Source organism: Salarias fasciatus, chromosome 7, assembly GCF_902148845.1.
Source record: "Salarias fasciatus chromosome 7, fSalaFa1.1, whole genome shotgun sequence".
Taxonomy (NCBI): Eukaryota; Metazoa; Chordata; class Actinopteri; order Blenniiformes; family Blenniidae; genus Salarias; species Salarias fasciatus.
In genome coordinates, this window is record NC_043751.1 from 9,380,756 (window position 1) to 9,406,489 (window position 25,734).

The following is a 25,734-nucleotide window of genomic DNA, read 5'->3' on the forward strand; positions in this document are numbered from 1 at the left end:
CTTTAACCCAGAAAACTTTGAAGAAATTTTAATTTGAGCCTGCAGCTGCCGACAGGAAAGCGCCGGCCAAAAAAAAAAAAAAGTGCCAACGAGGTGCGGCCGCGATCAGACGTGCACCCGGACGTGACACGCTAAGCTTCGCCAAGTGGGAGCTCGTGCATGTTCGAAGTGAGCGGGACGTGCTGCTCGCGCTTCACCATTTGCTTTCATGGAGGCAAAACATTGTAATCAGTAAAACAAGATCCAAACAACCTCCCTTCACAATCCGACTGAAACTTTCGAAATTTTGTCAAGCAGATTCCAGTTCAAATCTGGAAAATAAACACAAACATTTAGGCAGGGCCTGCCGTGTCAGTGTTGTTGGCTCGAGGGCGTGGTCGCTTCAGGGGAAACAGCAGATGGAAACAAATACAAGATTGCATCGACTGCATGGAGTTTGTAAGGTTTGCACTGATCTTCCTCAATCGTCTGACTTTCCACTAAGTCCGGTCGGTCTGGAGCCACAAAGCACGTATATGTATAGTTTTGATACACATACGAAAACTATAGAGGAGACCGGGGACAATTGTAACACTTTTTGTTTGCGCAGTGTAACTCGGTTGTTGTTTGTGCTGGAGAGCTCAGATTTTGACATGTAGTACCCACATTTGTCTTCTTTAAAGTACATTCAGATGTACTTTTAAGATACCATGACAATTTATCTAAATTATTGTCGAATACAAAGTGGTATGTTGTTACAACCTACCCCGTACTGGGGTAAGTTGTAACACTACTTGGGGATTGTTGTAACACTAATATTGTTATGCTGGCAGGCTTCATGGGCCCAAAATCTACAGTGCTGATATCTGATCCACACTTCCTTTGGCCATGAATTACCAAAGTGCTCCAAACACACAATGCAGATGTTTTTATCATCTGAGGAGTCAGTCGTCGGAGATTAAAAGGCCATATTCGTGTACTTTGAAATCTAACTTGTATGTTGTTTGGTGTCACAGCAAGTGAGATGGCAGTGTTAACCAGATTCAGGATGTTGTAGATGCTCATGGTTTTAGCAGGATTCATCCTCATCCAGGCGTCGCTGGCTGTGTTGATACATTTTTTAAACAGACCATGCACGCTACGATCTAGGGGTTGCAATTTGTGACTACAGTGTGGTGGAAATGTGACGAGGATAATGCCATTTGCTTCTTAAAAATTGCTACAACCATCCCCGACCCAGGCAGCCTTTAAAAAGCTAACTATTTTTAGCATTTCACTTCAAAGCTGGCACTACTGTAACACATCAAATTAAACTAGAGAAACTAATAATTGCACTTATGTAAGTGAAAGAACTGTATCTGCAACAGAAAGGACACTATGCAAAAAATATTCAGGGAGAAAAATTTTACTTTCTTGCCTGAAAAATAGTTTTTCTTCACTAAAACAGAGAGCTTTCACGATAGGGACATGAAACTTCACCTGTGAGCTCACTTTGGAAGTGGGCATGGGCTATATTGAGGACAGCACCACAGCTCCTTCTTGATTGGTCAAACTGAAAGTGTTACAACTATCCCTGTGTTACAACTGTCCCCGGTCTCCTATCTTATCATGTATTTATAAGGCTTTAACTACAGTTCAGGGATGTGAACATTTTATTACATGTAACCTATTTTTGTATCTTATTTCAGCATTTTTGTTCCTACTTTTCGAGCATTTTTGTTGACACTTGTGAAATTTTAGCAGTTTTAACCATTTTACGTCTGTTTAAACGGTTTTGTATGCTTTTTTTTTCCCCCACCATATTTAATTTTCTTCTTGAAGAAACCGGGGAACGGAGGTTTTCTGCCAAGGGAGCTACACAGACGAGGGGCTGCTGAGGACCAGGGTCACTTTTGACCCTCCATAGTCATGCACCTGCACTAGACACACATTGCAAGAGCAGTGAACAACATGGCTGATTTATTCAAATCAGTGTGCGTGTGTCTTAAAAATAATGCCAGTGTGAAAAGTACACCCCTACTCACAGCATTTTCTCTGACACTGGAAAGTCTCCCCCGTCCTGGGGGCTGAGAGATCAGCCATCACCGTCAGTTCTCAGTAGTTTTCTGTGTTGACTACAAGTCCCCGTTTACAGCTGTTAACTTGAGATTTCACAGCAGTTTACAGTGCTGTTTACTGATGGAAATCCCTCCTTTCATGCAGTGTAGGTTGTTTTCACCAATCACATGCCACCTCCACTTGCCTGATGTCAGCCTTTAGAAGCATACTCTTATTTAAATCATTAATTGTTTCTCAGTCTGATTCCTCGATGAGTGATTTTTTTTTTTAATCAGCAATTAGAGTATTGTGATGCCCAGTGAATTTGTAAGTGTGCTGTAGGAGGGAGATGTGCTATTAAATTATAAAGTGGATATGTTAAGATCTTAATTGGAAAACTGTGTAAAACCCCATAACAATGCGTATGAATAATGTAAATGTGTTCATGGTGCTGTTTTTATCCAGGTCGCCTAGAAGTTAGAGAGGTGGGGTCAGGAGTTCGCTGATTCGATTCCCACAATGGACAAGTCAGAGCTGAGCAGTACCCTTGAGCCCTTCAACACCCCTTGAGCACCCTAATGTGTATACTAGAAATAGGATGGGTGAATGTAGAAAAAAAAAAAAAAAATTTACCTCAGGGAATAAATAAAGCATAATGAGCTCCTATTAACAGCTCAACCTGTTCAAATGTCAATGTTGTTGCCTATACAAAGAAGGACAGAATAACTCAGGCTCGGGGAGACAATAAACACAATCAGTCTGTTGATGAAAAGGGTCAAACATCATGTCAGGGTCAAAACAGTAAAATAGCAGAAATCAGACAGCACAGCGATAGATCCATGTGAAACCTTAATGAAGAATACACACTAACATTAGAGCCATATTGTGAAATTGCATCCATAAAAACATGCCTTTGGTGCTAAGAAAGGAGGACGTTTTCCCCCTTTTGCAGGACTGTCAATTATAAGATAATCTGTTAACCTACTCTATTTTCTTGAAAAAGTATTGAATTTATATTTTTTTAAACTGTGTTTGTGCGCTTCTGGACTGACACAATGATGTTTTCCTAAAATGTATATTCAAAGGTTAATTGACTGCAGGAAAAATGTTGGTTTCGCTGTCCTTACTTTTCCCATTAGAATTATTCCTTAAAAATTTTCAAGGAAAGGCATGTAGATGTTCGATAAAAGAAGCCCAAGGATAGAGCCTTGAGGAACCCCTCATGTGATTCTAACATGCTCAGGTTTATAATTACCAAGAGAAGTTGTGCTTTATCTTTCTATTCTCAACAGTTTACAACTGTATTGTGAGTGTGAAACACCTTAGTGCAGTGTTCAACCCAACATTACTGCTGTGTGCGAGACGAAAGGTGAAATGTGAGTCACTATCACTCTGCACTCTGCAGGATGTTACACATTGTATTTGAAGTGCTCTGATTGTGCAGACTCCTGATTGGCCGTCAGATCCGTATGCGTGATCTGCTGGCTTCTGATTGGCTGGCGGAGTGTGATTGACGGACGCAGGGGACCAATGAGAAGCTGCCACAGTGTGGTTAGGAGAGGTTCCGCCGCCTGCAGGAGCCGCCTCCTCCTCCACCTCCTCTCCGTCTTTCTCTTTCTGTTCCGAGTGTGATCTCGCCTCGGCCCAGCAGACTGAAGAGCTGAAGAAGGGGCTGCCACGGACCTCGCTCGCGTCTTTTTCTCGTCGTCCTCCTCCGTGAAGAGGGACTTCTCGCCTCACCCTGCACGATGTGGAAGCTGATCCTGCTGGCCGCTCTCGCCGGCTCCTCGCGGGCCAGTGATGTGCTCGAGTTCACCGATGATGATTTCGACTCTAGAATTGGAGACCACGACCTGATCCTGGTGGAGTTTTTCGCTCCTTGGTGAGTCACTTTTATTTGTGTCTTTATTCAAAACGACTGTTCTATTAAATTCTCTTCCTTACTGGCTGTGGACCAAATGTTAGCATGTTAGCACGGAACGCAAGTGTGGCTGCAGAAGCCGCGTTATTGTTTTTGTTTAAAACCCTGACAGAGTGAGACGAGAACTGCTAGTGTAATATAGTATAATTACCAATGAACATTGAAGATAATTATTTTCCGCGTGCTTTTTTGTCATTGTGAATCTTTTCCATTGGGAGCTAGCTGCTAATGAAGCTACAAGGAAGTTGGGGGCGTGTCCTTTCACTGTTGTAACAATCTGATTGGCTCGTGAAGTTTTGGGTGTCGACGTCTGATTGGTCCTGACGAACTGCGCCGTGGTGACACTGTGCCAAACTTCAACACGAAAGTTTTTGATTCATGAAATACTTGTTTTAAAAACCCTTTTACCATTTTTTTTGCCCTTGTTGGGTTGTGACATTCTTTTTTTATTAAGCAAAGTTATTTTTGCTTCGCAGGTTTGATTTATTAAAGTAAAAATATAGTTTTTCTGAGATAAAGCAAACGAACCAAGCTCATGATGTCGTGGTTGTGGGCTGACATTAAAAATGACCAACCTCAAATTCGCATAATACACTACTGACTTGTCAGTGTTGTGACATTAATGTAGGTATGTCATTAGATAGAGGAAATAGTACTGTGAGTGTTTTAACATGCTGAAAGTTTAAATGTATCGTCCCCACCCCCTTATGTTTTAACCCTGTTAAATTCAGTTTCTAAATTTCTATCTCCAATATCAAATTCCGCACGTTCGAATCCCTCGGGCTCATAATGGGGCCAAAACCTGAAGTGTGTCTCCTGTTCCATATCCTTTAGGTGTGGCCATTGTAAACGGTTAGCACCTGAGTACGAAGCAGCAGCCACACGTCTGAAGGGCACCGTGGCTCTGGCCAAGGTATTGCACAACACAAAGTCACTCCACTCTGGCCACTTCGTTGTGGGTTTTGCACTCTGAACTTCAGGACTTTTATTGAGCAAGTATATTTTATTTTCTTCCTAGGTTGACTGCACAGCGAACAGCAATGTCTGCTCCAAGTATGGAGTCAGTGGCTACCAACCCTGAAGATCTTCAGGGACGGAGAAGAGTCTGGTCCTATGATGGGGCCCCGATCTGCAGGTATGTTTTTACCTCTTATTCCTGCAGTGGTAATCTTTTATTTATTTTTTTTTTTTTGTGTCTCGCTCCATCTTCTCACTGCTTCCTAAATCGTTCTGCTCTGTGTAGATGGGGATCGTCAGCTTCTTGAAGAAGCAGGCTGGTCCAGCTTCTGTGGAGCTCAAGACTGAAGCTGATTTCGACAAGTTTGTTGCAGATCGGATGCAAGTGTAATTGGTGAGTTAACTTTCTAATATGGTAGACGTCGGTTTCTGCACCATGTTTGTTTCACTTCAGCTGTAGCTTAGTTATTTTGATTTGAGGGTGTTTTGCAAACTGAAGTCTCTCAGATGCTGTTGGTAGTAGAGTCGTACTCCATCCAAATCTGATGGAGGCTGATGTGTTTCTTTCCAGGATTCTTTGCTGATGACAGAGCACAGCGCAGGCAGAGTTCCAGAGGCAGCGAGTGCACTGAGAGACAATTACCGGTTTGCCCACACCAACTCCGAGGCTCTCCTCCAGCAACACGGCATTGATGGAGAGTGAGTACACTCATTTTTACTGTTCTGTCTTGAGATTGAGCGGCTAGACAAATGGACGAATCGAGGAGTGTATATTCTGTTGGTGCTGAGAAAGTCTAGACGTTTTTTCCCTCTCTTTGGTCGTCAGGGGCATCGTCTTGTTCCGCCCACCACGACTCAACAGCAAGTTTGAAGACGGCTCTGTCAAATTCACCGAGGACAAATTCACCAGCAACAAAATCAAAAAATTCATTCAGGACAACATGTAAGTGTTGAGGCTGTTCTTCAGAGTGTTTAATGTGCAAAGTACATTATTCGTTGCATATCGAGCAGGTCAGTGGGCATGGCAGTGCCGCATGCAATGTTGACCTGAAGGGCACAGTGCCACGTGACTTCACGTGGCAGGAGGGGCGTCGTCGGTGCAAACACACTGAACCTCACTCTGATCAGGCAGCATGGGGAATGCATCAGAAGACTCATGGGACCAGCATCATTAGCTCTCACAGCTGATCTCTGGAAGCCCTCTCTCCACATTAAAACATCTAAAAGGCTGCTGTGAAAAGCTGTCCCAGACAAAACGGCCCTTTGTGTTCCTTCATGTTGACGCTGAAATAGACAAATGTTGATATTAAAAAGCATCTGATATGGCGTCTGTTGTGATGAGGAGAGCTCAAATGTTTTGCAAAGATTAATATCCTTGTTTATTTTTAACGTTTTTAAAGAAAAAGTCAAAATGAGGTCATTATTGTCCCTGAAACAAATTACATAACTTCCCTGACGGTGTTTTCAGATTACGCACTTACAGTAAAACATCACTGATTTTCATTTAATACTGACCTGAATGATTGATTTTGTGATTATTTTAACAATTTGTTGGAAGTACGTTCAACTGCAAATGTGCACAGAGGCTTAGAATCAGGAACCTGGAACATGTAGTACAGACGATGGGTGTGCACATCAGCTTGTGTGTGTTGGGCATTTCAGCCTTTCATTTGTAAAATAAATTTTTGCCACGATGGACGGAATATTTAGTCTGAAATCTGCCCCAATCTTTTTTTTTTTTTTTCAGTCCACATCCGCGTCCATGTTGCACATGACGACTTTACTTTCACTTTCCCTTTGAAAAGCCACTATCAGCCATTTGCTTGATCGGCTGCCCTGATAGCGATTCCTCCACTGCCGTGTTCCTCCAGCGTATCGGCCGCTTTCTGTTTTGGCTCTGAACAAATACGCCGTTACAGTTTAGAATAAACGCAAAAATGACTCACTATAAGCTTGTGACACACTAATGGAGGTTAGGGTTACTAACTGCTGTGCGGCGTCGGTTAAGGCTTGACGGTGGATAACTCAGATGTGACCGCTCTGCAGAACCTGTGTGTGTGAAATTAGTTCACCTGTAGAGCTGACCACGTGTCACTGAGCTGTTTTGAACGATCTGAGGTCAATTCACACTTAATCAAATCCGTCTTAATACATCCACATCTCTTCATTTCTCTGTTGATCACAGCTTTGGAATCTGTCCCCACATGACGGACGACAACAAGGACCAGCTGAAAGGGAAAGACCTGCTGGTGGCTTATTACGATGTGGACTATGACAAAAACCCCAAAGGCTCAAACTACTGGAGGAACAGGTCGGTTCTGCAGCGGCTCCTCCTGCTGATGCTCTCTTCATCTTTTGCACTTGAATACACTGACACCAGTCTCCCTTTCCCACAGAGTGATGAAAGTAGCGAAAAGCGTCCTGGACCAAGGAAAGAAGCTCAACTTCGCGTAGCCAGCAAGAACTCGTTCAGCACGACTTGTCCGAGTTTGGAATGAGCGGCAGCTCAGGAGAACTGCCTCTGGTGGCCATCCGCTCCGCCAAGGGAGACAAGTTCGTCATGTCGGAGGAGTTCTCAGTAAGTTGACTGGTTTGATTTAATAAAAAAAAAAAAAAAAAAAAATGCGTTCAAAGTTTACTATAAACATTTGCAGTTGCTGATTTACTTAAAACCTGGCCTCTCTAATTTTGAGGGAAGGAATGCTTTAATTTCTTAGCCACAGAACTGCCACAAAATCCACATCAGTAGGACTTTTTTTTGGAGCTAATTTTGTTTAATCACTCCGTTCCTGAATGTCTGTTTACTGCAGGCGTGATGGAAAGGCTCTGAGCGCTTCCTGCAGGACTACTTTAATGGAAGGTGAAGCGTTACCTCAAGTCGGAGCCCATCCCCGAGGACAACGACGGCCCGGTGGAAGGTGAGAGCTTTTCATCTCTCTGCTGAAACCCACTGAGGGTTTCTACTGGATTTTGTTCCGTTTCTACCTGTTTTTTTTTTTTTTTTTTTGAGGTGTGCTTGCTTCTGATGGCGATCAGTGGACTGACAGCCGAAGCCTGCTGATCCTGAGGAAACTCTGGCAGGCTGATGCACTAAACCTACCTGCATGTCTGCAGGTCGTCGTGGCCGAGAACTTCGACTCCATCGTCAACGACGACAGCAAAGATGTGCTGATCGAGTTCTACGCTCCGTGGTGCGGACACTGCAAGAGCCTGGAGCCCAAATACAAAGAGCTGGGAGAGAAGGTGAAGAAACAGGCTCATTTCACCCGTTTTCTCAGTGCTGCTGGAAAAACAAGAGCTTTCATATTAACCACGCTATTTCTAAACTAACATCCAAAGTGTTGTAAATGAGACGTCTGCAGGTGAATAGAAAGAAACCACCTCAGTTCCATCACTCCTGTTTGAGTATCGATGAAGGGACTTGATTGACAAAACACCTGAAGTTTTCTCCTCTGCCTCTAAAGCTGGCCGACGATCCCAACGTTGTCATCGCCAAGATGGACGCCACAGCCAACGACGTGCCGTCTCCATACGAAGTCAGCGGGTCAGTCCAGGCTCCGCTAAACATTAGTGTCAGTGGAGTTCACTTTGAACTGGATCGCGTTTAGTTAGTTCTAAATTTGATGTTATAAATATGATGTTTCTAATATGTTCTGACATTTCTCATCAATTTTTCACCTCATTTCTCCAGTTTCCGACGATCTACTTCTCTACGGCTGGACGCAAGATGAACCCAAAGAGATACGAGGTGAGCGTCGACTCGCGAACACGGTGACACCCGCCGCGCTCTGCCTGCCGCCTGACCGTCCTGTCCCGCAGCTCTGGTTGCAGGGAGGTCGCGAGGGTGGCCGACTTCGTCTCCTACCTGAAGAGGGAGGCCTCCAACCCCTTGGTCATGCAGGAGGAGCCCAAGAAGAAGAAGAAGAAGGACAAGGTGGATCTATAAAAGCTCCACTCATGAACTCGACATCATCCCACCTTCCCGCCCCCCCCCGACATGACAGGATAAAGGAGGATGATTTGGGACAAAGAAGAACTAAATTGTACCCCACTGTCTTAGTGAACAGCCGAATGCTCTGAAGCCCGGGTCGAGAATGCGTGGCGCCCCCTGTAGGTCCTCCTCATGCTCTGGGAATATTGTGGAGAGGTGGGGAACTGGGTCTGCCCGATGATTCCAAACAAATTTTTAGGGAAAGCGTGGGACAGCTTTTTGAAAGATTGAGATTTTTTTTGTTTCCCGTGGTCTACTACACCTCAAGCTGATGCACTTTGGTTTGATACCAGTTGCCGCTTATCTGTCGCTTTGGTTTTTATTGCCGTCATCACAGGGGATCATGGTAATGGTGATTTTTTTCTTTCTTTTTTTTTTTTTTTTTTTTTTTTTTTTTTTTTTTTTCTCGTAACACGTCTTTGTTTTTGTACATTTGGAAGGATTGTGAAATAAAAAGACCCACAAAACCAAAATGAACTGTTGAATTTCATTCCTGTGTAAACGCCGCAGTGTGACGAAGAGGCTGAAGTGGTTGAGTTTTAAGAGCTGAAACCTGAAAGTGCAAATTGTGTGTGAGGGCCAAACAAAACACACAACTAACACTCTGCAAATGTGTTTGGTATTTAATTCCTGAGTTACAAATGTTATTTAATTTAAAGAGAGGATGTCATTTTAAAAAAACAGGTTTGTAATAACCAGTAATGTAATAATGGACAACACCATAACAGTAGCCAATAATGCTAAAATTTTACCCTTTTTCAAGGTAATGAGACTATTTATGTAAAAAGTTGCCAGAGGTTTGATCATAATAAATTATCTAAAGTAATAAGTTGTATATAAATGAAGGAGCATTGCAAAGAAAAAAAGTTACATTTTGAAATTGTCTCAAATAAGGCAGATATGCAGTAGTATTTTCTTAAAACTTTTTGCAGGGTTTAGCAATTTGATACTCAAAATTACCCATAGTGGACTGGATAGTTGTCAAATCCATAAAGAGCTCTGCAACACGCAGTCGTGGTTATGAAAAAAAAAGTTACTGGCTTCATTACATTCAGAGTGACATTACTGGTCGTTACAAGATTAACCACAAAAAATAGATGCAAACCAAAAGGATGAGTCGGTTGATATAAAATGTTGTGAAAATAGTATTCCACATTTTGTAGAAGAGAATCAGATGAAGCTGTTCAGCAGCTCTCTTGGTGCTTCCTCTGTTGCACATTTTTCACTGGAAAAAAAAACTGATCTGGCATTGCAGGCTCATGAATTTAATTCCAACTTTATTGGTTGTATTTCTGCAATAATTTAGGATGACGCCAGTTGCTGGGTTTGTAAACCCTGCTTGTTTTGCCTGCATGGTGATGCAACATGATCTACTGGAGGGAGAGCCTCTATTGTACAGTGGTTTTCAAATTAATTTCAAACGAACATCAAATTGTTTGAGTATCATTATCAATTTTAATCTTTAGATTTTTACAGAGCTGCACAGCTGCGCTCATTAGTCTGCAGGTTTGATCCGAATATTGAAGCAAATGGAAAGATTTGGATTGGAGTACTGTCCCATTAACATTTGGTATAAAAAATGTAAAGATCAAACATTTGAAGAATCAACAAAAATACTACGCTGGATTGCTTATGATTCTGATTTTGAAGCAGCTAAATTGGAGAGCAGATTCAAGCAATGGATCAGCAGAGGGATCACGTCTCACTCTACCATTTCCAACAAGAGGGATCTGAAGACTTTTCAACAACTGATACAAAATTATAACTTGGAGAAGCAAGACTTCTACAGATATCTACAGTTAAGATCTTACTTTGACAAACATCAAAAATACTGAGGAAAGAGGAAAATGCCTGATTAATTTTTTGTTGATGTTATTAATGGTAAAACTGCCAGAAAAAAAAAAAAAATTTCTAGAATCTACTCATCCTTGCAGCAAGAAAGAGGGCGCTCTACAATGTACGTTAAAACCAGATGGGAGAAAGAGCAAATGTAAAGTTAACGGAAGAGGAATAGTTAAATATATGTAACACAGTCCACTAAATTCACATTCCACTAGAAAGGGAGAGATATTTATTGCAAATTTTATTGGCTGGTAGTAAAAAAGCAGTCACCAGAAAATGGCTGAATAAGGAATCTCCAACAATCACCGAAAGGAAATAAAATATTCAGGACATACACAGTATGGAACAAATGACATTTTCTTTAAGATACGCCACCAAAAAGGGAGAAAATTATTGGAAAAACTGGATGTCATATTACAACCGGGAGTGATGTTGATGAGCCTCCTTTGGTTTACCTCACCTGTGTTTACAAAGACTCATTCTTTCTTCTTTATTTTTTCTTTTAATGTATTTTGATTAGTTTATCTGTTATGTGTTCTCTGGACTAAAGTGGTCATTAAGGACTTAAAAGAAATGACCTGAAAGCAATATGGTTTTGTAATGCTCTGATCCCGATGTAACCCTCTTCATTTGCCATTTATATATTGTTCAGTTCCTCTGTAAGCTGAATTTTAAATGTCGCTAAACTCCCTGACTGTTACGATGACCCCGTCTGTCTGTTAATTCTTCAATTTCTGTTGTTGTCTGTTGTAAATGCAAAAATGTAAAAATAAAGTTTTTTAAAAAATCAGGCATTGTCTAATATTTGTGGGGGAAACCAGAGTTCCTGGAGAACTCTCTTTCTCTTTCTCTTTCTCTTCTCTTTCTCTTTCTTTCTCTCTTTCTTTGTCTTTCTCTTTGTCTTTTTCTCTCGCCGCCCCCCCCTGCAGCCCCCCAGGGGAGGTGCGCCTCACACTTTGAAAACCTTCTGAGCATTGTCCTTCTTCTAGTCCACGAAGAGTCCCTCTTCTAACCCCCCCCCCCCCCCCCCCCCCCCCCCCCCAATCCCCCGCCCAAGGCCTCATCTGGGGCCTCCTATATGTAACTTTTTTTCATTTTCTTGTAAAGTGTCTTATAAAGTTTGCTTTGCTTACAGGTGATCATAGCTGCCAACCTGACTAGCATAAGATCAACCAATAAGAAAACCAATGAGCACTGCAAGAGATACTATCAGGCCCACTATCACGATTGCACTGGCCAAGCTTAAAAAGAAATGCTTGACTTTGTCTCCCTTTGGCTTCTTTTTAAGCCGGTCAATAAATGCCCTCACGTGTTTCTGAAGACAAGCAACAACTTCAGTTAAAAAGCCTGAATCTCTCGATTTAACCAGAGACTGCATCTGCTTTCCACTGTAAAGTTTTTGAAAGTCCTCCAGGACAGCTTTGAAGATGTCTTTATGATATTTGGTCTTCACAAAGCATGGCTCACACGTGAGGAGGCCCTTCATCGTGTCGTCGACCAGCTGTTTGACCAGGGAGATCCACTCGTCCTGGTCTCCTGTGTGGCTACAGCCGCACTTGGACAGGAATTCAATCACTGCCAACGCAACCGTCGCTTTCAGCTGGATGGCGTTCTCACTGGATGCATTTTCTGTTAGGTCAGCGTTTTGAGGAGGCGTCCCTACAGTTAGAATCACTTCTGTGGTCTCAGATGTCATTTTGTGAGCGGAATCCAAACTCGGTTTAAGAACAATGTAGGTCAAGTGGATTTCTCCAAAGTATTAACTATCCCAAAAAGTCACTAAGCTCGCAAACGCAACAAACACCGGATCCTAACTCTCTTCAGCGTTCTGTTCAGATCAGATCTCTCCGTCTGTTCTCTGTCTCACTGTTGTTTGAAATCACCAGCAGGTCACTTTCATCTTGTAGCTTGGAAGTGTTGTCATGGCAACCACTGTTCTGACGTCACATCAAAGGCAGGAAATGATACAGAAAGTAGGTCAAAGGTCACTTCAAGCTTTTCTTACTCCTAACACTAGGTGCGCTGTTTATCTGCACCACACCTCCACACCACAGGGGGCGCTGTGCAGTGGCGCTGCCACATGAAGTTAAAAGGTTTTTTTTCTTTATTTACAATAAACACAGAAACTACTGACACTCACTTTTAGATATCTTCTACAATGTACAGCACACCTCAGCCACATGTCTTTTTGGAGACGTTTAGACCCATTCCTCTCAACGTAAACTGGAACAGTGGGTTCTTAGCTTAAATACATGTTCTCAAACAGCATTCTGTCTTTTGAACCTTTTTTTGGATTTGTGAAAATGGAAACAGTGCAATGCAATGCCAACAGCAAGAAGACAGCCTGTCATTCCTCAGAATCAACACTAATTTCCTCAAATACACTCAGCATGCTGACATAACAATATACACAAATATTGAAAATGATTTTCATTGGTTAAAATGGTCTGGCACCTTCAACGAAATATATCTCAAAAGTAAAATCACCATTCTACGGAAGAGCATTAGGGCCACCGGTGAGAAATTTATTTTTAGAAGGGGAAAAAAATTTTTCATCATGAACTTCGAGAAAAAAGTCGAAATGTTGAGTATAAAGTCGTCATATAATGTCGAGAATAAAGTTGAAATAGGATTTCGAGAATAAAGTCGAAATGTCGAGAATAAAGTCAAAATGTTGAGAATAAAGTCGTCATATAATGTCGAGAATAAAGTTGAAATAGAATTTTGAGAATAAAGTCGAAATGTCAAGAATAAAGTTGAAATATAATGTCGAGAAAAAACTTGAAATAGGATGTCGAGAATAAAGTCGAACTGTGAAGTCATGCACCTGCGTGCCAGCAGCAGCCAGAGTTCTCCTGCCAGCTGACGTTTCATACTCCGAGGCCACGCCCCCTCACTGCAGGCTCCGCATTCTCTAGGTACATCACCGAAGGTGTAAGTTACATTGTTACACCGTGTAACAATGGCGTTTTTGTGGAAGAATTGATGAAGGATTTATTATTGAAGCTTGCATTTGATTAGCAGATGAAGAACAGAGGAGTCCAGTCTCCTGGTTCAATTCGCAACTTCACCTATCCTCATTCAGGTATTGGTGATCAATTATCTTGTCTGTGCATAAATAAATAGAAATAAGCTATTTTTTTTCCTCAAAAGCTGTAAAGGTTTATTTTTTTATGGCTGGAAGCAAGGCAGGTTGTTCAATGGCAAACAGATCAGAGAGGTGCAGATTTGATAGCAAGAGCTTCATCTGTTTTTCTATTGTTCTTTTATTATATTTCACTTTTCCTCTATTAAGCCAGTGATAGTTGTCCCCAAATGTTTTTAAAAGTTTTTTTCCAGTCTATAAAAAACATGTATTTTATTCTTACATTATTATAAAAATAATTTCTAATGTATTTCAGTTTATACAAGACTTTTTGCTTCTGCTTTGACCATCAAATCTTCAGGAATTAAGACGCCTTGTATTTTATTGATCTGTCTGTAGCTCCAGTAGCACACTGAAGGAGAAGCTCTTTAACAGGCAAGGCACTGATATTATTTTTATCATGATCTGTACATGCAAATGCACCACTGCCAGATACATCCACCAACTCCACCTGCTCTGCTGGTCTGGTTCGAGGAGGAACCAGCACCTCCAGGACCATGAGAGACTGTGGGACCCCGATCATCTCAGGCAGCCCGGGCACAAGAAATGACTTTCTTTAGATTTCCAGACTCCTACAGGACTGGGCCCTGGCAGGAGGGAATTATAGGGGCTGTATTAATTCATTTTAAAATAAAGAATTCAATAAAAGTATTTTAAATACAGCAATCGATGTGAATTTCTGCCATGCCTTTTAAAGAACTTTTAATTAGAAATATATCTTTTTTTAAATTCTGGTTCATTATTTTTTGGAGAGATGTGAGGACGAAATTGCATTTTTTTTTTCGGGGATATGTGTTTGCGGTATCTTGGCAATATATGATAAAGCCATTATGTTTGAAAACATCGTTATCAGAGTCATGAAATCCATCCTTTGAAAATGTGTTCACTTCAATCATTAACTAAAATCAGTTTAAAACAAGATCTGAGTCCAGAATAATTTTCAATGTTGGGTTGAACAGCAACATTAATGATACTTGAATTTGAAACACATCAAGTTGGTACAAACTATGCTACAGGGTCAGGGCCTGACCCTTTTACTCAACTTGCTTATGTTTTTTTTTTTTTACTTTTGCTGGATTACATTTTTAGATGGGTAATTTTATTAGAGTCGAATTTCAGCAAAGCAAAGATATATTGTTCTTTTAGTTTTCTGTTGTTGCTTTATTGCTGAAAAAGGAAGTGCATCACTAAAACTTCTAAGCAAAGCAGAGAAAAGAATATATGTTGTAAAGGCTGCTGGAAACAAAACAGTTGTTGAAGGAACTGCTGAGTTTTTTTGTCTGCAGGTGGGACGACTGCAGTGTCCTCTGATGCTGATTGCTGGTGAGAACGATACGACCTGGGCGGCTCAGGAGTCAGCAAATGATGTAAGTTTGGTGATAAGACACCCTTCTTTGTGAACACCAACATGGAGGAAAGAACTGGTGAAAGTTTCCTGATCTGTTGTGCAAACAAATGTTGGGAACTACCTTGTGAAGGGTAATGGGCCTGCAGTTCTCCCCTGAGTCCTCAGACTGCGTCGTCTTCCCTCCTGTTTCACCTGAACCTCACCCCTTCTGTGTCAGTTTTCCCACATCCTATTGGCTCATCCCCTAATGCAGATCATCTTTGGACCTGTGTGTTATGACAATCCTGTGTTCTTGCTTGTTTCTCATGTTGTCTTCGTGTTTGGTCTCTCCTTTTTGACGTAGCTTTTTGATATCCTTGCAGGACACCTTTGATTTGGACTGTCGGTAAACGACAGTAGAACGCCAGTGGTGGTTTCAGCTGGGCCCAGCACAGCAAAAGTACCGCACACAGTGGTGTTCAATTAAACCAAGTAGTTTTTACATGACAGTCATACTGTTCTAAAGCAACATTATTCAGTTTAAATTTGTTAGCCGCAAAAAATAGAGTAGAAACTGTACGTGAATCTGCTGGTTTCATATTTGATTTGAGAATATTGCAGTTGTGCATTGGGGTGCAATACACCATTTGACCGATGGTGGCGACATTCGATGTGCCGGACTTTTTATCTTGAGGCATCTCAAGAAGAAGAAAAGCGGCCAATCAGATGAGAGGATGCAGGAACGTGTCAGGACTTGTTCCGACTGCTCCTCTATACACGTGCTGCTACAGCTGGTAGATACATTCTTTCATTTTATTATTTAGTTATTCCGGGTCTTAAATGTTGGGAACAACTCGCAGTTTGAGGTTTACGTTGTGTGGTGTCCGGAAGTTAGCTTGATGTTAAATTATACGTGGTTTCACCGGTTAGCTAAATGCTATATGGGTTGATGTAAATGTCTTCACTTGTACATGTTCATTAATGTAAAGGTTTATATACTAATTGCGTATTGTCAGGCCTCAAAACACTATTTACTCAGATTTCCGATGAATAATATAGTATTTAACCGTGTAAGATTTAGTTTCTTCTCTTATTTAATGTCTTCTTATGTGAAACACTGTGAATTGCATTATACTGTCTAAGTGGTACTTTAGTAGGTGCTTTGCCATCCAAGTTTTCTGTTCCTAACGTCAAAAACACTGTTTTTGACAATGTGTATAACAGTCTCAGGGACCAGGTTTACATTGTAGAGGTGTAATGTGAAAAGTACAAGGTGTTAATAATCTGAAATATTCTCACAGATTTATATTTTGTACTGAAATTAGATAATACAGCCTTCACTTGCTGAGATTTGTGTTTTTTTTTGTCTGTTTTCTCTATATCAGAACATGACTTCAAAGACACCTCACCTGTTCAGTAATGTCAGACCCATCAAAAAGGTGTAAAGCCTCCTCACGGGGACTTCTGAGCAGCTACCGATACCTGAGGAAAAGAGCCATGCTGCTTTGCGCCGTACAGGCTGCAAGAGCCCGGAAGAAGGCGGAAACAGATGTCATGATCACCGACATCAAGTCTAGTAAAACAGAGAATGACCATGATCTGCCAGATACACAGGAGCAGATCAAAAAGAGAAAATTAAATGATGCAGACCAAGTTAACCAACTATGAACTGTGCGAATAAGTCAAAGGATGAATGTAAACACAGTGTCCCTTGGTGAAAACAGCTGACCACAGCAGTTTAACAGCGGCCCTAACAGACAGCTGGGAGGTGGACAGTGGATTCACTCTGAAGCAAGTCCGCCGGCCAGCGGCCCGCAGCTCCCGTGCCTCAGCACGTGCCCGACCACGGTGGTGGCGTTGGATTGTGAGATGGTGGGCACGGGACCTGGCGGGCGCTGCAGCGAGCTGGCCCGCTGTAGCATCGTGGACTATCACGGCCACGTCCTGTTTGATCAGTAGGTTGAGCCGCTATCAGCCCGTCACAGACTTCAGGACTCGCTGGAGTGGCATCAAGAAGCACCATCTGCACAACGCTACGCCCTTCACAGAGGCCAGAGAGCAGGTGAGAAGTGTCGTTGTAGTTTAATGAAAATATTGCCTCTTTTAACTGAGTTCTGAACACAGAATGATTATGTTGTGGAGTAAAATTTGACACCTGTGTGGATTCTTCCTTTTCCTCTTTTAGATCCTCAAGATACTTGAAGGCCAAAGTGGTCGTAGGTCACTCCATCTACCATGACTTTGAGGCGCTGGACATTCTCCATCCAGGTCACATGGTCCGGGACACCAGTACGGTGCGGCTGCTCGGCCGATTGGCCGGTTTCCCCCGGGGACGCTGCACCTCCCTCAAAGTGTTGACCCGAAAGCTGCTGAACAGAAACATCCAGGTGAGAATCAGGAAGACATTCAGAGATCTCTCACTGCTGCTGCGTTTGCTGGCACTACATTAGGGAAGCGTTTCCACTGCAAAAATAGAAACCTGTCAATGCTGCGTGAAACTTCTGTAATGTTAGTTTCAGCCCAGCTAAACTGAAATATGAACAAAAGCACCATACAGAGCACAGGTAGGTATAGAAGAACAGTGAAAGATATTGATAAACTGATATTTTCAGCTGTTTGAATGTGGCTGTTTCTCACAGCAAGAACAAAAAAAAGCAGCAAGAAAATTGATTGTTGACACAGTGACGGTTCTCTGAACCAATCAGTGTTCATAATGTGTCTACCTCACCTTTGAGGACCGGGTAACTATCATCTGTGCTGATACTGACCATGTTGATTCTACTTCCTGAATGTATTTGGCCGATGTGTCTCATGATAACTCGGTAATTTCTCCTGGCTCCGCAGGTTGGGAGGAGCGGCCACTGCTCCGTCGAGGACGCCCGAGCTTCACTCGACCTCTACAAGCTGGTGGAGGGCGAATGGGAGCAGGAGCTGCAGAAGAGTCTGAGGGACCGAAGACGACGATGCCGCTGCTCCGCTGGAGCCCTCCTCAGACCACTACATGCAGGACGAGTACTGGCCGAGCGACGTCGACGAAAGCCAGTGAGAGAGCAGCGTTGGTTTCATTCAGTGAGCTATACCTCAGAGAGCGGATGAGACGAAGCTGTGAGCGAAGAGCGACGTTCATCAAACCTCGACTCATAAAAGATGGACGCGTCACTTCACAGACAAATGGAGTTCAGTGTTTGAATAGAACCACTTTATAACTTATCATTGTAAAAACATAGAGTGTTGTTCCTGTCAGCATATTTTCTTGCTGACATTCAGGTGTTCACCTGCATCAGGTTCTTCCTTTCAGCCTTGATGTTTGAAGAGTTGATGTTTTTACAGTGATGGTGAAATATTTAATGTGGACAGTTTGCTGCACACTAACAGTATCCGCTCTTATTGGAGACAAAAACGAAACCAGAAATGCTGCTGATTCAAAGAATGGCGAGCTTTTAAAAAGTCTCACTATCCTAAGGACAGGTTATGAACACTTTAAGCTGCAGTTGCAACATGTTATTGGGTTAAAGTGGTGTGGAATGGTGTTGGATTTTGATGGTGCTTCATTGTAAGCTGCTCCTAAATGTTTTAATAAAAGAGGATCCTGGTGAATCAGTTTGCAGTTGTCATTTGTTCTTATGCAGTTTGTGCAGCAGTGGGTAGAAGAAAGACAGAAGATTAAATTGATAAAGTTAACATTGTTCCACTTGCTACACTCATGGCCAATTTTAATGACTCCTCACATTTTGTTTCATGTAGTTCTGTATAATAATACTGACTTCAATGACAGAAGTCAGTCTCTTCTGCACACAGTCATGTTTGCAGTTTGAAGGCAGCCATGCTTTTCCTCCTCTGATGCAAACGTAAATAACAGGCTAACGCCTCAGTGTATCACATTGCTTGCCACGTGCTGGTGGTGTCTGAAAATGTCAGAATGACAGAAACGGCTTATACATTTCTGCATTTTAACTACACTGCAACGTCATGTTGCCTTCATAACTTGAAATCACATTTTTTTCCTACTGTTTTAACCTCTTGAGCTCAGTAGACATGACTTTTTGTGAATATCGGTGCGTAAACAAGCGGATGAGTCTGTCCACTTTGAATTTTGGTTTCAACAAAGACACCAGTTATGTAGTTGACACAAAAGCTTGAAGTTTGATTTAAATGTTTGCTGGAGTGGAAATTTTTGGAAGAAAAACTTTTTTTCTTCCAATGAATCTGCTATTTCCTTTTGCATTTAACTTTGTTCAAGATTTAAGGAGCCGACAGAGACGTGCTGGAGAGCAGCAGGGTGCAGGTGACCCCTGCTGTCTTCCACAAATACCATATCAACACGCGGAAACATCAGATCAAGAGACGAACACACGATGACGACCACCAGAGGGTTTCCCTGTGGCCTGGCTGTGTCATGATGTGTCATGATTCTCACAATCCCAGGTTGCATTATGTCTCTTTAACATCGCTGTTGTCTTGTCAGTGTTCTCTGACCGCAACATAAAGAAAATAAGAGTTTAAAGTGGTGGCGTTATCTGGGCATGCAGTGCACTGAGCTGCAGGTGGAGCTGTACATTTTGTTTTAAAGACTTAACTGTTTGTCCATTTTTTTTTTCCTCCCCCCCTCATTCCTCAGCGTCTTTGTTCTCCCACTCATACATTTACAGGCTGAACCTGCCGCGTTCAGATCAGGCAACAGGGAGAGAACACAACGCAGCATTGTTGATCAAATCCGTCTAATTTTGTTCCTCAAATCGCTTTATTGAGCAGATCAGGCCTGGTTGAGCAGATTACTGGTTTGCCGGCCTCTCCTTCGTCGTTGCATCAGGGGGAAAACGTGTAGTGGTGACGCTGGAGCTGCCGGGGAGAGGAGAGGGAAAATGTCCTACTTCCAAACACGAAAACGCACGAAAACACACTGCAGGCGCAACGAGTCTGAACTCCGTCAGCTGCAGCTCAAGAAGAAGATGGTGCAGATGTGATGAAGACTTTGCACCATTACAACAATCATATTATTGTATTTTGGGTGAATTGTGTTTTTCTCAGCGTTTCTGAGGCACAGATATACGATGATATTGCAAAAGAAACAGTTTTTTTTCCACTGGTAAGTCTCACAAAATAGCTTAATATGTTCCCACGTTTGTCAATAAGTGCTGGTTTGGGTGTTGCCTTCTTGTGTGGAGATGATATTTGTTGAAAATATTTGTTGGATTACTTTTCCGTAATGGGTCCAATGAGGAATAATATATTTCAGGTATCTGGATCCACTGTCTGGGAATTTCACGCAGCCAATGACAAATTTGAAGCAAATAAAATAATCTTTATAAGGCACCTATGATCATATTTGAAAGTGGAACATTTCAGGGACCTCTCAGTGGAATTTCAATAGATTTATGAAGTCACAATAGTAAGAGAAAAGCTCATCATGTGCCAGTGACTGATGATAATATCGACGGGATGTTCAAAACCGATCAAAACTACACAGGAGTAGCTTCTATTGAGATACTTTCCAAAGTGGATTTCTGTAAGAAGCACTTCATAGAGTTCTCTGTCAATGTACATGTTGATAAATGTGTCTCCAGTGTGTATTGTCACTTCTTTGTGGGCGCTATGGTCGAATAAGGTGTTGCTTTTGAGCCACATGTGTTTTTCCAAACCAAAAGTCCAAAACAAATCTGTTTGTCTGCATTTATGAGAAGTTTACAGCAGATCTGCTGTGCTTTGTCATTTTTTACACTGAATCTAAAAAAATCCAAATTGAGCAGAAGTGAATCATTATTTTATCATATGTTCTGTCATCGCCATGTCTCTGCAAGAAATGAGGAGGTTACCAGGTGTGATGATGGATTCTGAACGTGTTGTGACCATAAAACACTGATTACAGGAAAGAACACGTCCTTGATGGGAAAATAGTTCACCCACACAAACAAGTGTTCCTCACCAAAGAACAAATACGGTGTTTGAACGCTGTGGGAGTTGAAGGGAACCGAACAATCTTGCAGACTCAGTTGAAATCACAAAAATATCAAATACAGAGCCTCTAATCAAGCAGTTTGCATCCAACATTCAATTTCCTTTGAGGATGGAGCTGTTTTCATGATCATGGGTCAAAGGTCACTGCAATTTTTTTGGGTCACTTTTTTGTCATTCCTCAGAAGTGTTCACTCCTCGCAGCCGTGGGTCAACACAGAAGACGTTAAATCTGGGAATGGCATGTATGTATCAGCTGGAAGATCTTCAAATTCGCCTGGGAGAAAGTGATCCTGACGGCTGGCGGTTCAGTATGTAAACATGTGAAGCGGAGCATTGGGATCGGCCCCTCCTCTCACCTGAGTGTGTTCACGTTGCAGAAACCAGCGCCGTCACAATGGTCACTTTTCACTCCATTCAAGTCTCGATGGAATGTGAGTCAAATCCCTCCACCCCCCTTAAATCACCTCTTACCTAAAGTGTGCACTAAACATTACATCATGCACAGGCGTCGCCCCCAACCCACCCCCACCCCGCTGCCGCCGTTCATCATGGGAGTAACCTCCACCACTGAACTCCCCCTTTTTTTTTTTTTTTTTTTTTTTACTCCACCCCTGCAACTTTTTATGCTGATTGAAAGAAATCTGCTGGGTGTAATCTGGTGTGACGCCACTAATCCCGGCGCTACAAATCAGAGGTCCCGTCCGCCCGGCTCCTCACAGACCGCCGCGACTCCCCGCCAGCCACTCCACATCTGCTCTCAGGTAGGGACTCGGCCTCCCCCTCGTCCTCGTCCTCCTCTGTGGCTTTGTTTTTGTTCATTTTACTCTGACGCTATCTTTAAGCGTTTTCAAACTGTTTCTGTAAATATGAACCAATGAGCTGCTTGTTTATTCATGAGAAAGAAATCGTTGCTCAGGCGGTGCATCATGGAAAGATGGGGACAGAAACACTCTCACAGCTCCTGTGCTGTTATACAGAAAAACTTCTTCATCCCGTAACAGCGCCTCTTAGCGGAGTCTCATAATCTATAATAATGTCAGTGAAGCTGTCAGATTAGGACAATAATTTGTATTTTATTCACCGCTAAACTTTAAAAAAAACAACCTCTGTTCAGACCCTCTCATTTAGTTCTACATCAGTGTTCATGTTTACACCTTTGTACATATTCAGTCTAATCTTCCTCTTCCGGGGAGCGGAGTCGCTGATCGCTGCTGGGAGCTTTAGAGATGCTGATTACGAAACAGAAAGGCTCTCCTCCTTAAATCCCAATAAATCAACCAGGAGTGGACAAGAGCTAAATATAGAAAATTGAAGGTGCCCTGATGGAGCAGAGAGGATGGGATGAAGAGGATTATTTTGGATTGCACGGTACACTTTTTTTTTTGTTGTTGTTGTTGATGGATTTATGTAGAATAACAAAAATCCTTCTTGTTTCCTCCCAGTGCTGCACGAAGTTCTTCCGGAAAGCAGAAGACATGGCTGTGGTTGTAAGTATTCTCACTTCAGACTGTCTCAGCAGAACTGATCGTCCAGTCAGTCCTCTCCACCCTCACAGAGTCGCCTCCGTTACGACAAACATCTCTTCATCTTCTCCTCGCTCGCATTCAGTCGCGGCTCAACTTTTCCCAAGACCAAAGCCTATTGTTGCTGGAGCCATCAACAGCTACAGTCGCTTTAGCTGCTAATCTCTGATCCCCGCCTCAGGTCCGCTCGCAGGCCTTACTGTGTATTTACAGGCTTTGTTAGACTCATGTGAGGGAGATTAACCAAACACTGGGTCCTATTGATCACGGCCCTGCAGCCTGCCTCACGTGGATTAGATTTTATTGTGCGGACAGATCTTTAAACTCATGCAGCTCGAGTGAGTCTTGTGGAAGGACTACACACTGCTTCGTTTAGCTTTAAGGCTTTTCTAATTAAATTATTTGGAGTCAATTGCACAAGTTTCCAGCTGCTTTTCAATGTCCCTTGGACAGCTGTTGAGGGGTTTTGACTTCTGCTTTACAGGAAAAAACATATTGCAACAAATTAACCTCAAAGGAATTGTTGTCATTCAGGTGTAGCACAACACAAAGTTAAAGAACAAACAGCCTGAAATGAACATGATTACTCATGGAATTTCATGTGGAGAAGTTGGATAGGAGTGTGTGTGTGCATGCGTGTGTGTGTGTCCAGCAGCTGTATCCCCGCTTTAATTTGGTCCCAATTAATTTGAAGAATTTCACTGCTCATTTAATAAAACATCCATGCTTTGCATCAAAACAAAGTTTTTAGCTTCTTCGGGTAATTAATAAAGAATCTGTTTTACTAATATTAAAATTCAGCAGATTTTCAGTTATAATAATGTGATGCTTTGTTAAATCATCTTCTATTTCTTTGCATAGCTTCAGCTGCCAACAATCACAAGTAGGAATTGAGTTCGTACAATTTCTCTTCTGTGTTGATGGCACCACCTGAATTATTCAAAAGACATGTTTATCAGTCTTTTGTCTAACTCCAGCCTAGTTTATCATAAAAGTGTGAAGAATACAGTCTACCTGAGTTTCTGAGCTATAAATAGTATAATGTAGAACAGCTTTCCAGTGATATTCTAGTCACACTGAGAATAAGTTTCCCTGTAAGCATATTGATCATATTCACTGAGAACACTCAAACGCCGCAGGGTGTGTCTTCTTGTGTTTCAATCTGCCTTGTCGTTCCCCCCCCCCCCCCCCCCCCCCCCCCCCCCCCCCCCCCCCCCCCCCTCCCACCCCCCCCCCCCCCCCCCCCCCCCCCCCCCCCCAGAGGGAACCTACCGCATGGTGTCGGAGGGAGGAGCAGGCTCTCAGGGCCAAGCTGGAGCGACTCACTGTTCAAGGACCACGGGCCGGTGTTTGGACCGTGCGCCAACCTGCCGGACCACACCAGGCAGAAGGTGGCAGCCCCGGCTCCCACTGCAACACATCCGTCTAAGATCGGAGTTTAAATGCTCTGAAACCATCAAGAGATGTGAAATACGGCTGCATGTGCCTCTGCAGGCCAAGGACGAGCTGAACGAGACGGACGAGAAGCGAGTGTCTGCGGTGAAGGAGCTGCGGGCGATGATCAAGGAGAAGGCGGACGGAGGCGACGACCTGGCCAAGGGGGTGCAGGACACCTTCGGAGAGAAGCCAGACAGTCTGCTGGTCCGATTCATCCGCGCGAGGAAATACGACGTCCCCAGGGCCTTCGACCTCATGAAGGGTCCGTCGACCCGTCCGTCTGAGCAGGATGAGACTGCCTCTGATGAAGAACAGTTTGTGCAGAGGTTGACAGCAGCTTCCTCGTTTGTGTCCAGGGTATGTGCGCTTCAGGAAGGACTACCCCGAGCTGTTTGAGAACTTGACCCCGGAGGCCGTGCGCAGCACCATCGAGGCCGGATACCCCGGCATCCTGCAGAGCAGGGACAAGTATGGCCGCGTGGTTCTGCTCTTCAACATCGAGAACTGGGACTACGAGGAGATCACCTTTGATGAGGTGTCGTATATCATGAAGTCAGTATAAGAGGGGGCCTCGATGACGCTGAGTATAATGTGTGTGTGTGTGTGTGTGTGCTCAGATCCTGCGTGCCTACTGCGTGATCCTGGAGAAGCTGCTGGAGAACGAGGAGACTCAGATCAACGGGTTCTGCATCATCGAGAACTTCAAGGGCTTCACCATGCAGCAGGCGTCGGGAATCAAACCCACCGAGCTCAAGAAGATGGTGGACATGCTGCAGGTGGGTCAACGTCGCTGGAATATCTTCATCAACTGTGAAACGCACCGAGCGCTGAGCCCGGTTCCTCCCTGTCCCTCCAGGACTCCTTCCCCGCTCGTTTCAAAGCCGTGCACTTCATCCACCAGCCCTGGTACTTCACCACCACCTACAACGTGGTCAAGCCACTCATGAAGAGCAAGCTGCTGGAGCGGGTGCGTCACATGACTGCCTAAATAACCGAAGATGAGGGAAACGTTGTGAAATGTCTCTAACCAGCCGCTGTTCCCTGCTTTAGGTGTTTGTTCACGGAGACGAGCTGGAGAACTATTACAAGGAGTTTGACGCCGACATCCTTCCCTCCGAGTTCGATGGAAAAGGCTCCAAGTACGACGGCAAGGCGATGGCGGCCAAGCTGTTCGACTGAACATCTTCCCTCCCTTCGCCAATAACATCGAGAGCCATTCCGTAACAAACACCACAAACCCTATGCCTGTGGAGAGTCAAATCTAGCTGTGCGGATGTAGGAGATGGTTTAGAGTAGCCCGGATGTAAACAGCCAAATAGCACCTCAGGATTTCCCATTTTCAAGAGGCAGATTTCCATTTTATTTATCCTGAACTACTTAAGCTGCATTTAACTGACACGCTGGCAGATTCGGCTGTGAAAATTTCCTTCATTTTCACCTTTTACAACAGCGCAAGATGAAAAACAACCTGCTGAGTTTTAAAACGTTGACATGTGCTCAGAAGAACAGTCGTCAATCGCGGTGATTGAAGCAGATGATAATCTGCCCTTGAATTAAAAAAAGATGTAGTGACTATTCAAACTGCAGCGGATAATAACGGACACATCTTGTCTCCCTCCT

General features: G+C 43.2%; 2 protein-coding genes and 1 pseudogene across 2 annotated transcripts; all 3 read left to right on the forward strand.

Moving 5' to 3' along the window:
- Nucleotides 1-3,665: 3,665 nt before the first annotated feature.
- On the forward strand, nucleotides 3,666-9,283 carry LOC115391565 (protein disulfide-isomerase A3-like; annotated as a pseudogene).
- A 6,659-nt stretch (nucleotides 9,284-15,942) lies between these two features.
- Nucleotides 15,943-18,333, forward strand: LOC115392145 (apoptosis-enhancing nuclease). The gene is given in 9 exon segments (XM_075410425.1): nucleotides 15,943-15,993; nucleotides 16,585-16,859; nucleotides 16,862-16,911; nucleotides 16,914-16,980; nucleotides 16,983-17,170; nucleotides 17,172-17,279; nucleotides 17,404-17,586; nucleotides 18,044-18,151; nucleotides 18,153-18,333. Coding segments are annotated over 8 exon segments (1,038 nt in total). The 5' UTR covers nucleotides 15,943-15,993; nucleotides 16,585-16,618; the 3' UTR covers nucleotides 18,246-18,333.
- Nucleotides 18,334-20,984: 2,651 nt separating this feature from the next.
- rlbp1b (retinaldehyde binding protein 1b) lies at nucleotides 20,985-25,347 on the forward strand. Its single transcript, XM_030095839.1, is given in 9 exon segments — nucleotides 20,985-21,015; nucleotides 23,939-23,964; nucleotides 23,966-24,007; nucleotides 24,009-24,068; nucleotides 24,172-24,376; nucleotides 24,471-24,649; nucleotides 24,732-24,890; nucleotides 24,971-25,081; nucleotides 25,165-25,347. Coding segments are annotated over 9 exon segments (942 nt in total). The 3' UTR covers nucleotides 25,294-25,347.
- The last annotated feature ends 387 nt before the right edge of the window (nucleotides 25,348-25,734 follow it).